The sequence below is a fragment of the Nothoprocta perdicaria genome, unplaced genomic scaffold, assembly GCF_003342845.1.
Source record: "Nothoprocta perdicaria isolate Ctin4 unplaced genomic scaffold, notPer1 scaffold_38, whole genome shotgun sequence".
NCBI lineage: Eukaryota > Metazoa > Chordata > Aves > Tinamiformes > Tinamidae > Nothoprocta > Nothoprocta perdicaria.
In genome coordinates this window covers 4359997-4373992 of record NW_020455621.1, presented here as the reverse complement: position 1 = coordinate 4373992, position 13996 = coordinate 4359997, and the positions used below count along the sequence as shown (strand labels likewise).

The 13996-nt window shown below is 43.2% G+C and overlaps 1 protein-coding gene across 1 annotated transcript in view; it reads right to left on the bottom strand.

Annotated features, from left to right (window-relative positions):
• UTRN (utrophin) overlaps nucleotides 1–13996 on the bottom strand; it is a 344252-nt gene that overhangs the window by 102147 nt on the left and 228109 nt on the right. The window contains exon 52 of the mRNA XM_026044733.1: nucleotides 11258–11414. Within this exon, the coding sequence (XP_025900518.1) occupies nucleotides 11258–11414 (157 nt within the window). The remainder of the gene's footprint in view (nucleotides 1–11257; nucleotides 11415–13996) is intronic.

Sequence of the window (13996 nt, the reverse complement as noted above, 5' to 3'; positions counted from 1 at the left end):
CTCCAGACAAATTACCAGCCTGCGGCATCTCCTCGCTTGTATTCCCAAGTACAGAAAAACAGACATGTTTACCTATTTTAGACGTATTCCTAACAAGCCTTGCCTCATCTTTGAACACTTCCAGAGGAGCGTTCCTACCTACCGCTTTCCTGTTGGGCTGCTTTGGGGGCTGGAGGTGAGTGTTTTAAATACACCCTGTGTCCCAGGGTCTACCTCGTTTTAAATACACTGTGTGTTCCAAGGTCTACCTCATTTTAAATACACCCTGTATCCCAGGGTCTGTCTCGGCTCAGCGTCCGGCACGCGGCAGGATGGACCTGTGGTCCGGCCCTCGCTGCCCGCATGGATCCATCTTGGGAATGACAATCTTGGCAGCCRCAGCTTTCAGGTAAGTATTTATTGGGCTCCCCCTCCCCAAGAAAGGTTGGACCAAAGTACATTAGTTGGCTCCTGTCCTAATGAAGAGCAGGAGCTGTAGAAGAGCTTAGGACTAATCTTCTTTCACAGGTTGCGAGGGCTGAGCTTGGGTATTTACTGCTGTGAAAAATAACTCACCTTCCAGCTCAGGTGCTCCATGTAGTCCATCTTTCACAAGGAGGATGAGACCTAAGTTCTGCAAGAGCTTCAGGGTAATAGACTAGACATTTGTTACTTCCATAAGCATCTTTTCAGCCAGCAAATATGTTCATCTTTCCAAGGCTATATAAGGGACTTGGTCACATTTTGTATGCAACTATTCTTAGCCTTTTGTCTTCCTCCCTCTTCCCCCACTTTTTACATTATAAGTTGCAGACTTTATTATAATTTGTAAATATAGCCTTACATTTATAAATAGCAAGGCTAAGGTTTTAACACGTTCCAGTTTGTGTCACTCAAGTAACACTCCCTAAACAAATCCTGAAATTCTGCATACGGCTTCATTCCTCCCTCTATCTACCTATGTAATGCTCAGAGTGGTCTTAAGTTTCTATTTCTTCCAACAGTTAAAAGCGTGTCACTGGGCTTTAAAATGCTATAGAAAAAAAACAACATTAAAATGGTATTTTTGTTAACTTCACAGAAGTAAATTAGCTCCAGATACTTCTGAGAAGTTACCACATAATGCTTTTGTCTACATTTTGTCTCAACGTTGAAACCATTAGCAGTTTGAAACTAAATTCTCTCTCAAAACCATGACAGACTTTCACATTTAAAAACCGAAACAGAACTGTGGGATCACTACCATGAATATACATGACTTCTTTGTGCATTTAAGCAGAAAAATACATGAATTTTGAAGTGCTGTTCAAAACGAGATCAATAGTCCTCCACATAGGAAAACCAAGCTCAGTCTCTTTTAACACCTCATGCCTAATGGCTTTCTAAATCCTCACAATTAGAAGTATTTTTATTCATGCTGAAAAGCAGCGAGGATTACCAGGCGCCCGACACCGAGCGAATACAGGAGGTACAACTTCTAAGAGCCAATATTCACGCTACCACTTTGCAGTAATAACTTCTCTTCCCAGTCGGGAGTGCACGGAGTCACTGCTGCGGCAGGGGCGGACGACATGAGATGTTGCTTGGAGTCACTCGTTTAGTCAGAGCCCAGGACCAAACACCACAGACCACTGACACCAAACACCACCGACACTCTGGTTGGAAAAGAAATGACTGCAGACTGTGTGGGCACGACCAGACACCATCAGCAACTATTTAAAAATAGTGGAGTAATTGGGAAATCACTCCACACATCCCTACACTGCTGACCACGAAATGTGACTGAGTAGATACCAAGCTACCTGCCACCTCCCCAGCTCGGCCTGTTATTTGCAGAGTCCCAGGGGAGTAAAGAACAAGGCTGAAAAACTTGAGGAAGCCCCAGTCTCAGCTTGGAAGTTTGGTTTCTACTGGTTTATATTTCTGCAAGCTTTTCTCTGATTTCTCTTAGGAACCTGGCTTCCAAAGAGGTTTACCAAAGCAGCTCTTTGCTGTAAGGCACTAATTTTGTAAGGCTCATTTTGTAAGGCACTAAATCAACTTAGCCCCTGGCAAAGAAATCAGAAAAAAAATCCAAAGCCCACAGAATTTGCCAGCTCCTACAGCCTGGCACGTGGTTATCATGGCTAGCTAGCTGCCCTCTCCCCTCTCAGGGACAGCCCATGGTCAAGTTTTTAGCATTTATTCACTTGGGGCAGCTTTTCCCTCATTAGAACCTGAGCCCTTTTGAGGCAGTTCATCACTCAGGAAGGACAYGCAACAGTCAGAAAAACAAAACGAAACTAAACCCCCTCTTATATCAGGCTAATCCCAAAGGCAGCAAATGCAGAGCATGTAAAACCTCTACAGAAGAAAAAGAAAAGTATTAGAAGATGACATAAAGSAACATTTAACTGAAAAATAATGTATGCCTTCCAGTGATTTCCTTTAATCTGTCTCACTTGTTCTTTTCTCTTTGTTTACTGCCARTCCTAAACTCTTGCTGACCCTTTTCGCTGACTGAAGGATGATAGAACATTAAAAGATGATTTTATTGAACCCTTGGAGTCTCTGTTAGTACAGAAAATTTTAAATTACACCCAAGTGAATCACGCATTTATACAGCATCTTGTTTTAAATGCCTGAAATGTTTTAAGCGTAGTTCTTTCGTTGATCAAAAGGTCCAATTTTATCTTTTAGAAATGTTCTTTAAGCCTGTAAGTCACAACAGGGCTGTTTCAAGGGCAGGGGGAGTCTGGTTTTTCTTGTTTCTGTTTTGTTTTTATAGTGGTGTTACTCTTTATGGCATCCGACTCCGGCCCAAATCATTCTTTTCACATTATATATCCACTTAACAAGAAAGATCCCCAAATCATAACTGCATTGTAGACTATTGGGTGATGAGCACCGTCAAGCTACTCTGAAGCAGCCTCTGAGGGGACCTGCGCCAGGAGCTGTGTTGAGCGGGCCCTGCCTACGTGTTCAGGTGACCACCAGCAGTGACCACCAGCTCCGTGCCTCCCTGCAGCCTCCTCCACAGGCACCACTTCGGTGTCCTGCAGAGCAAGGGGACACAGATATGCACAAACAGCCGCTTGTCTTAACACAGTAACGCGTCAGCAGCAGTGTGACTTATCCAACAGCCAGAAACTACAATTAAGACTAATATTCACACACTGAGGAACCAGAAGAGGCTGCTCCTGTCACAGAAGTTACTGTTCAAGTGTTCTCTCTCTGGCAGAGCAGGCTACAAGGCCATTAATACACAGGGCTTTCAATGAGTTAGAAAACAGCCACTTCACGACCAGCCTTGACATCACATTATGCCATCATTAAGTCAGAAGATAGAAAGGACCTTCAAGAAATCTCCAGCTTTCTGCAGCTTTTAAAATGTTCTATCACAATACAGAGAGTAAATTATAAGTAATATGGAGTGAACATGAACTTTCCAGTACTAAATGAGTGGTTGTGAGAACAACATTGTCCTATTTATAGAAAGAGATGCCTAAAAGCACAGGAGCAACCARCACACATGTGACATCTGGAACAAGCCAGATCCACGTTTTCCTGAATAGAACTTACTGGCCAGAAGTCAGTAAAGCAGCTATTAAAGCAGATCTTTCTCAGTAAATCCATGACTGAAGAGACAGACTTAGCAGGCCCTGTTCTACATGGCTGAATTGTCCTCATCCATCACTGCCGTGCAGACATGTCCTCTGATGTGGCCAACCCGTTCAGGATACTTCAGGGGATCACAGAAAGGAGCCTCGAAAGAGGAGAGGTTGGTTCAGCCTCCAAATCTGATTAACAGAAGCAGCTCTATCTTCTCCATATCAGTTAACCAGCTTCACATAAAAAAAATACTTCCCATTTTGAAGTCAAATTCCTCACTCTTCAAGCAACCCTGACAGGAGTCCTATGCTGCCATTGTTTGGTGACTACTCGAACTTTCTGCATGCATTTTTCATGCAGATTAGAAAGCACTCTGCTAGAAAGAAGCAGATTWTAGCAAAGAACTGACTTTTTGATGTAGAATTCAGACAAGATCCCTCTTCAAGATTAAAAAARAATAGTTTAAGTAACTTTACTGAGAGTTCAGATAAGGCTCCACATGCACATAAGGTCCAATAAAAAGGTCAGATTTAAGTTAACTGGATGTATAAGAGTCTCAAAATAGTAATAATAAAAAACACACATTCTCTTCTATAGGAAGAGATAGTATGGAATTTAGCAGCTGAAAYTGTAAAAGTAGAAACTAAGATAGGGTAAGATATCTTTTTGAAGTTCAGATATCTTCTGAACTTAGATTGCTCGGCATATATGTTAGCACAGATCTAACTTTCATCAGTTGTGCCCAAAAGAAAGCTCCTAAGCACCATGATAAATTGAGATGCCTTTTGGCTGCTAAATTGAAARCTCAGAACTTCACAAAACAAAGCTTCTTCAAGCAATAAATAATTATTTCTAATAATAGCTCCCCAGTGCATCAAGCTAGGCCAAAATGGAAGAGAGATTTCCAGTTACTCGAGGTCAGAACACACACCTATATGTACGGCAACCTCTGGGAACTGCTAAGGACTGAGATTAGGAGCTTCTTTAAATAAGTAAAATGAATCACCTTGTAACTTTACCTTGCACATTAAACTAAGGAACTATTTAATTTCATTTGTTTTAAAAAACAAGCATAAATGACTTTAAGATTTTATATATATGAAGTGCTTCCTCCTCTGTTTTCTGTCTACATTTCTAAGGCCAGGCTTTAATCTCCGCAATCCGAAGGAGCCGGGGGTGGGTGGCTGGCTGCCACGGCAACACACTTTTCCCGCTCTCTTGCGAATGTTCCTATGGTGGATTACGGGCTGGAATAACAAGGGACTGAGGATCCCATAGTTCAGGAGTTAACTCGAATAAACAGTGCTCTCCTCRAAAGAGTAGGCCTGCAGCAAGAGGATGTGAAATCTAGATAAAAACGCCTTAAAAAAAAAAATTCTTTGACAGTCCGCATCTGCAGCTGCAGTCCAGTCTTCAAACACTTGAAGATTCAGGGGCTTTTAATGTGACTCAGGTTGTTTGTTTGTTTTTAACATTTAAGAATATGGAGCCCGTTATAAACTAAGGCTCGTGGCTCTGTTTTGTCCAATAATAAAGACAGAGGTGGAAGTCTATCCTGGGAGAACRCAATAGGAAAGCGCATAAAACTCTCTAACGCTTGCACAACATTTGCATCAAATTTGGAGTAATCCCTGCAACCTCTGTCCCAATGACAAGTGAGGAGCTTTGCTAAACGCACGCCTGCTCTGCCCCTCTTCATCAGAACAAGTCAGAGAGAACGAGGAGCCCAGGGAAGATTCTAGGATTATATAGGATGCAGCCCAAACTTGCTTCAGCACAGGATGGGAGGAGCAGGACAAAGTTTTCAGCTCTGCCCATGCAGACTATTAAACTTCCTGAAAAAACATGGCAGTAGCCACTGAATCCTAGTGGCTCTCCAGTGGCTCTCTGCAGTTGGAAAAACAGATTCTCTGCTGCTCTGCTGTTTGGTTTTGTTGTTGTTGCCATCGTCATTTTCCTGATTCTCTGAAGTTGGAAAAACAGATTTCAGCCAAAAAAAAAAAAAAAAAAAAAAAAAAAAAAGGCATTAAAGAAATGTCCTGCCCTGTTTCCTTATACCAGTCTATGTTTCAGTGCCCCAAAGCGAGGGCTTATCTGCTAGGATAATACCTACCATTTTCTAACAGCTGTCACACCACCTCATCCTACAAAAGCATATACAACAAGCCAGGCTGAAGCTCCCAAACACTTTCTAGCAGTTTCAGCTCATAAAAAGACCTTGGAGTCTCACTGACGGCTCTCTGAAATCATCGGCTCAATACGCAGCAGCAACCAAGAAAGCCAATAAAACGTTGAGCATCGTGAGAAAGCTGCCGAGGACGAGACACAGAGCCACACGGTGGGCAGCAGGGCATGCTGATGTCTCAAATACTGTGTGTGGCACTGGTCTCTGCCTCTCAAAAGGCTGGAACATGCACAGAGAACACCGGAGGTGTTGAAGGGAATTCCTGCAGCAGGAGAGATGAAAAAGGTTGTGGTCATGTTGGGAGAGGAGGAGATGCAGAGGAGGGATGGGGTTCCAGCCCAAAGAAGGGCTTCCAAATCATCAAATCATGATATGTAGTACGGTTGCACACCGAATCCCACAGGAATAAAACCAAAAGCATCTAAGAGATCAACTAAGAACACAAATAGTAGRGGGGTGGTTTTGATCCGTTTTTTACTGCTGCCTGGTTTTTGCTGGGGGAGGSAGGTTCAGCAGAATTGCTGATGAACATCTGGCATCTACATGGCCGTGGGAGCAAATACCAGCAATTTCAAAATTTCARAAAGAAATTAGACAAATTAATTAGAAACATGTCCAAAACAGCTACCCTAAAGAGCAGGGGTATACAGTAGGGCCGTGCAGCAGGGATATGCTCTTTATCGTCCGAAAAGAGATCATGAGATGAACATACATGTGTCTGTAYAGAGAAGATAATATTAAGAAGGCAATCCCACAGAAATATTTTCTTTATTGTACTGAAAAAAGTGCCTATGACTGCTGTGTCACCACAGCAAGACAACRTGCTTTATTCCACAGTAGTGGCAGGGTGTCTGGATCTTTCACTCTCCAGRTTGCTTCTTTTCAAGTCCTGGTCCACGGCACCTTTCCTGAGTTGTCACAAAAYACAGAACAACTGCAGTTTTGAGAACAAGCTGAAATATAGCCAAAAGTGACTTTTATTATTATTATATTATTATTATTAATGTTAAAAATGCACTGCACTGACATCTTAATGTAACACTCAATTTGTGACATGCTTCTGTTTACACACCATTCTTTTGGAGGAGTTGTCCAGGAGAGCAGCTCGTGATCCACACCTGAATCATTCATGTAGAACTGCTCAGTTCTAGGAAACCCTTACTGAGCAATGGCTTGAAGGTCCACTGGGAGAGCTTGCCTTTAATTCCAGGCATAAACTGCACCTTTCCTTACCCCAARTATCCCACTCATAATCTGAACTCCTTCTCCTAAGCACACCTCAGAAAGAAAAAAAAAATCTCATTTAAAGATAAAGAAACTGTACTGAGCTTGTGAAATCTTTCTTTTTCATGAGTATTCACCATTTAGGATTATCAAATATGCAAAACACTTAAAGCTGCCCGAGTCCCTAAAAATGTCCCCTAATGCACACCRAGCTTAGTTAAGCAGCTCTCTAAGTGCTCAGCAATGCTGACCTACCAGGGGGAAGGTTATTCTGCCCCTTCACTGAGTGAGCAGTTTCTGAAAACATCCTTAGGAGCACCAGAGCTCCTGCTTCACCTCGCACATTAGTCTGTAGGATCAGACTGAAACTCTTCACAGCAAAAGCCTCTGCAGATTCCCCTTTTCCTACCACAGGCTTCATCTCCTCTCCATAACTCACCTTTTGGTCAAAATTAGTATTGCAGCAACATAGCTGACCTCCTCTGTCCAATCCAGATTTTGCCCATTTTTTGATAAGATGTAAAATATACTAAAAAATCTACCTTTCTAGACTATAAAAAAAAAGAGCACAGACTAGGATAGCTTTGAAAACATCAAATACTACTCACTTTTTGTTGTAAATAAATGATTATAACGGGAAGAACAATGGAAATGGATTTTAATATGAAGGAAAAAGAAAAACAAACCTAGAATAATTAAGAACAAGGATTTAAGAATAAGCCTATTTGCCCAAAGTCAGTAGACACACCAAAAGAGGATAGACAAGTTAGGGGTACAAAAATATTTTTTTCCTCACAGGTTTTTCCGGCTGACAAAGTAAACAATGGAATTAGAGGCACCCTGAAGGGATAACAACAAGCAGAAAGCAGTTTCCAGTTGGCTACGCTAATGCTTTTGATAGCAGTGGCAATAGCTAATGACACCTGGAAGAAATACATCCAACTTTCAGTGTCTGAATAGCTCAGCAAACCAACCTGGAAGCATTAAGTACATTGACAGCAACCCCCAAACGTCTGATGAGGATCTGAAATATTAATGATCCAGCCACAGATACAAAAATTACTGACGAAACTCTCAGAGCTCCCTGCCTGATTCAGCCCGGACTTGAATGAAGGCAACTTAAGCACCCCTGCGATTCAAGCTGCATGCATTATTTAGCAGGAGCTAGACACTTGTTCCTTTCCAGACAGATGCTGTAAGGATTTATAAGAGAGCACCCGTTCCTGCTCCACTTGAGATGTCCTGTTCTCCCTCCAGCCCAAGCCACAGTGGTTTATATTGGCAAAGGGACTCTGTGCCCAGGTTCTCCCCCAGGGAGCAGGGCGATGCCCCACACGAGCTCCCCGTGTGTCTCCAGAGGTCACCACATCTCCCGGGCTTCCTCCCAGGCACAACTTCAAATGCACAAACCCAGGCCACTGATTCTTCACAGCGCTTCTGCACCATTTCTTTTCTGGCAGAATAAAATATCCACACCAACAGTCTTCAGCGTGATCTGTGCAGCTATTAGATAAGCAGTGTTACATCAGACTCTTCAAAATCCTAAATGAATATTCATCCAGAAGGCTGAAGAAGAGCAGAATGAAATGCAAAACCTGAGCTCACGAGGACGGGCACCAGAATCCATGACACATGGAATCAGGGGGAAAAGCAGGCCCTAGAGACAGAACTGCCAGCTGCCTTCATATTCTTCTCCCTACAGCCATTTGCCTCCTCAGCTGCTTTGCTGTGGAGTTTTCTGTACTTCACGAGTACAAAGACAGCCTTGGGGTACATTAGGCAGGCTGATTTTTAATTCAAGTATTTTAAATTTCTCCATTCCTTGATACACCTTTCTACAAAACATTGATGAGTTTTCACTCCTGGGGTATGGTCACAGCCCACACTCAAAGAAATTTTGAGAATGGTTAAAATGTAGAATTCCAAGTCCCTTATTTCAATGAGATCCTCCCCCAGTCCTGCCCCTTCCAAGATACAGGGCATTGAGCGTTGAGATCTCATCTCAACTCTCCAGTAAAACTTCCATCTTAACCCAGGATGTGTGTATGGATTCTGGAAAGAGCAGCTTTGGTGCAGAGCAGGTGATGGTGGCCAGCGACAGCRACACCAACAGCATGAAGCAATCAGGTCAAATGCTTTGATAAAAAAATCTGCCAGAAGGGCAGATTTGGCACAAGATTTCAAAAATGGAAAAAGAGAGAGAGATTAAAAAAGGAAAATAAGAAAATATCACAGGCATAACATTTATGGGACAACGTTGTTTGGGAGACATCCATCCATAAAGATGTCTCCCAAAATGACGTCTTTATTCTACACCCAAACAATACCAAGCACTTAATTATACAGAGGAAGGGAGCTCTGTATAGGCAGCTGCAAAGTGTTTGAGTATCTTTCCTCCAGTCTCCCCCCGACTCCCCTTTTCCCTTTCAGTTTTCACTTGCCACCTGAAAATCTGCAACTTTTCACCTGGATCCAGAGTACTACTAAACTGCAGCCTCAGGGAAGCAAAAGCTGCGTCYGTTACTGAAGAGCTGCCCTACAGAGAATCAAATCAAAGGAGAGATTTAATCCATTTTCCTTCCTGTGGGAGCCCCGGATCACCATCAGGTCACAGGAGGACACTTCATTCATGAGAAGGCACACGCGGCCCGTTCCTATGTGGCACAACCCAGAAAAAAATCCATGTGACCCAGTGGAATCCCCACGTTCCTGCTAAGTGACATTGAGAAGGAATTGTCCAGCCTCCACATCAGAAATATCTGCCACCGAATACTGCACCCTTGCCCACCAAAATGTGCAGAAAACACGACAAATGCACAGGGTTGCTCTAATCTTGTTTTGTGGCAGTCCATTAACAGGGCTCCTATTAAATACTGCATGGGACATCTATAACCTAAAGCCACAGTAAATGCAAAAGCCAAGTGACAGAAGAATATGACCTTTCTCAAAAGCAAAAGGGCGATCTCTTAAAGCTCCCGAATGCACTTATTCCACACAGTATTAGCTTTACCTCAACATATGACAAAAAATCCCCCCAAATATTCCCCTTTAAAACTATGGCTAAGAACAAGAGACGAGGGCTTTTCCCTCCCTCCCACTGCTGCAGTTCRCTGGTAGCACCCATGAGCTCTCCTTGTTCCTACCTTCATCTTCTAGAATACGAACAACCATTTTTGAAAATCAATTTGAGGTCTTTAAACAAGAGCCAATAGYAGTATTTTTTGTTATGACCAGGTATATACTATCATCTAGCACGAGACATGCACAGTCCTTTAGAAAAGGATCTGTACAGACCTACCCTCTCTCACTGACTGGCTTTAAAACATACCTGGATCTGTTCCAGTCTTTTATTACTCTTCTGCAATAATAAAACAATGTTTGATCATTTTAAAAAGCTCAGAGCAGGTGTGCCTACAAACAGAGCGTGATGATTTCAGTGGAAAACAGGAAGAGATGAGCTCTCAAGAAACAAAGACCCTGAGCTCATACTAATAATTTAAAGGAATAAATTAGGAAGAAACACATGCAGATTTCTTCAAACTCGTGTACATTGGAATTAAGTTTCAAAAGCATTGCTTATGAATGAAATTGTGTGGTGGCAAATATGTCCTAACTTGATTACTGGTTAGAGTAGGTTGACAGACTTCACATTCTACATAAACGAGAATAATATATTTTAGATACAACAGAGATTTTCCTGTCAAAAGCTAACTTAGGCATTAGTAGTGCAATATGCACCACGGTGGCAGAGCGTTAGCAAAACCAGAGAGCTGAAACAAGGGCACAGGGCTGCCTTAAGTCAGTTCTTTCAAGCACCTTTGAGTCATCTTTGTAATCCAAATGTGCACTTGTGGCGGGGCAGACCCTGCAATACTGGTCACGTTACTGAAATGCAGAGGCCCTTTTGCAGAGTTTTACTGAAGTTACATTCACTTTGTTTTTGTAACTCGGGTTCGTTTCTAACTGACGTGGCCTTCTTTAGCTTTACTTGGACAACAGCATTTATGCAGGATAGACATCTAAGAAGATCAGGAAACAGATCACAAAACCGTTTTGAGCTAAACATATGCATCAGAAATTATTCTGAAAAATTTTTAAATGGGTTATCTCAGTTGCACTTTGATGAGAACRTAAAGCCAAAGGAGTAGAGACCTGCAGCAAAAAGTTTCTCTAGACATTAAACACCATGCTAAACTGTTTATCATTTCTTCCATATYTAAATCTGCTTCCTGCTATCCTTCACAGTAGCACATTTATCAGTAAGTTTGAAGAACTCACTTTGCAGTGATCATATTGCTGCTGTAAGGTTGGGACATCCCCTCCAATGGGCATTTGGTTTTTCAGTTCTTCATCTTTTGTGTTCAGCCACTTGATTAACTCTTCCAGGGATGTCAGCAGTCTGTTCCATTTCTCTGCACTTGCCTCCAAGTGAGCCCTGCAAAACAACATAAAAGCATTTTTTTAAGCTTTCAGTGTCATAAAAAGAAAGAGATTGAACTAAAAAATAAAACGTTCTAACATTMGTGTAGGAACATTTCAAATATTTAACTGCAAAGAACGTTTGATGTGTTAAAAGAACCTCCATTTCTAAACCCTTTCCACAGAAAGCGAAAATAAGCAGGGCCAGGAAGAAAAACCAGGATAACAAATAGACAAATATGAACCCGCTGTTGGGAACACATTGCACATGTGAGCAACACAAAGTGCTTGCTCTTATTAGGGATCTACCACCTTGCAGTGCACAAAGCACGAGCATCATTTTGTGAGCTAAAGCACCACAAACCTGAGCTCCTCAACGCCAGGACCGGACTTCCCAGCACAGAGAGGCGAGATGCCTCGGGAGGAGCGCACGGTGCTGCTGAAAACCTCGGCAGCCCCTTATTTAACCCGTCCCTTTAGGCGACAAGGAGCTCCTGAGGAGCCAGCGCCGGGCCGGCAAAGTGCTCGGCACCTCCAAACTTCCGCACRCTCATTTCCAGCATATTCACAGTTACCTTGCTTTGGTGGTTTCCCTGCAGCACCATCTTTAGCAAGGTGCGGCTGTCCTATTCCAGTTATTCAGTGCTTTCATGGATTTCATTTGGAGACCAAAACCAAATCAGTACAACGGATTCGTTTTACCACCCAGGTGATGAAGAAGACCTGAGTCTTTTCCAGTGCAGTCTGACACTAGCTCTGCACCTCCCTGTCTGCTTTTGAAGGCTGACTGAGCCACACTTTTCTGTTTTGTCTCCTAGGTTTTCTCTCTCTCTCTTTTTTTTTTTCTGTTTGGCACATCGCTTTTTCTTCTTTTTCTGAACCACTGCAGCTTGCATCTCGACATTTTCAACTGCTCTCTCTGTTTTTATCTGCTGCAATGGCTGTTCCAGTGAATTTTCAGTACTGATCTGACAGAGCTAGCTTGAAAGGGTGCTGCAAGGTTTACTTCRAGGCAAACTTACATTTCAGTAGGCTGGCATTTTTCAGGGATACTGGGATAGATGAAGAAGAAAATAGGCAGTAAGAGTGTAGAAGGGGAAAAAAAGGAGGAAAAAATGCATCTCTGTAAATGAAGTAGCTTCCGAAAGCATGTAGCTTCCGAAAGCATGTAGATAGCTACTTGAGAAAAAAAAAAAATCACACGTCGATGCGAGAAGTGATGCTCTTCTGCATGCAGCTTTCTGCATCAGTGTCTCTGTCTTGCCTTGTTTCTGTCACTAACACCTTTCTCTCTGCTTCTAGCCTTGGTCTAAACACAGCGGAGTCGGAGCCCTGCCTTCCGGCATCGTCTGCACAGCCCTGCTCCACAGCGCCTCAATTCCCAGGTGAAAATGGGCTTTCCCAGCTCTCCTCACCTCTTCTCAGCCCTTCAGTACTCCCTAAACAGAGCTGCTTTCAAGGCAAAGCTTCCGYGCTGTGCTCTTAACCACATCCATCCAGGAAGTCACTGCACGAGGWACTGAACTCCACTGAAAATTTACACCCTTAGCATTCACAGTAATTAGACCCTCCAGCTACCCACAATAAAGCATGGTTATATGACTTCTTTTTTTAAACAAATCACGATTAAAATGTTTATATTCAGAGTTTTGCATACATCTGAAAGTAAAATCTATTCCTCAAGACTTATTAATGTGTCCAGGAAGGGGAAGCAGCTCTCGCCTCTAAAAACTGGCGCGGTCTGAAGCTGCAGGATTCGGTCCCAATTATTTAGCTGAATTCTTGTACACGAAATGAATCAGGGTTTTGATGGGGGAGGAAGGGAACTGTCACTGGTTAGGTGTTTAAAGAACTCTGTAACGGTGGCTCACTGTTAATTTAACATTTCCTGCAATACCGTTAACAGTGAACAAACTAATTTGGCATTAATGTGAAGGATGCAGCACATAATACTAGATTCAGCTCCCTGTAATTTACCCTAATGAGCATCCACGTACACGCCAGATTAATGACGGCAGCAAAACACTAGCTCATCATTGCGAAGCAGACTCCAGGCAGAGAGGGGCTGCAGGAGAGGGAAGGCAGCACAGCCCCCTGCTCTGAGCACAGAGCACCTCCCACGCCACAGAGAAGTTAATGAAGGGGGAACCCAGGATCAGCCTCCTGGGGAACACGGACAGGCACCGAGCAAACCCCGCTCCCAAGAAACGCTGCTGAGGAGGAAGGGCACATGGATATCCTCCAAACTGCATTTCAGTGCAACCTGTTAGCAGCACGGGCACATTGGTGATACAGGCATCATCACAGAGTCAGAGCCAATAAACCATGCCGAAGTTTGAAATGTTTCCTTTTCTTCTTCGCTTTGGAAAAGCCTCTTTCTCGCCCTGTTTAGAAATGGGGGCTTCTATCAACACACAGCCTGCAGGCAAAGCCTCAAGCGCTCGCGTCCGCCTGACAAGTGAACTGCCGATTTTCAGGGACTTGCCGGCTGCAGCGGTGGCCTGAGAATCGATTTCGATCMAAACACAGGGCAGCCCTATGTGATTGTTATGTTTTGAGCACCGGTTGCAGCAGCAGTATCCCCCAGCAGCAGCCTCC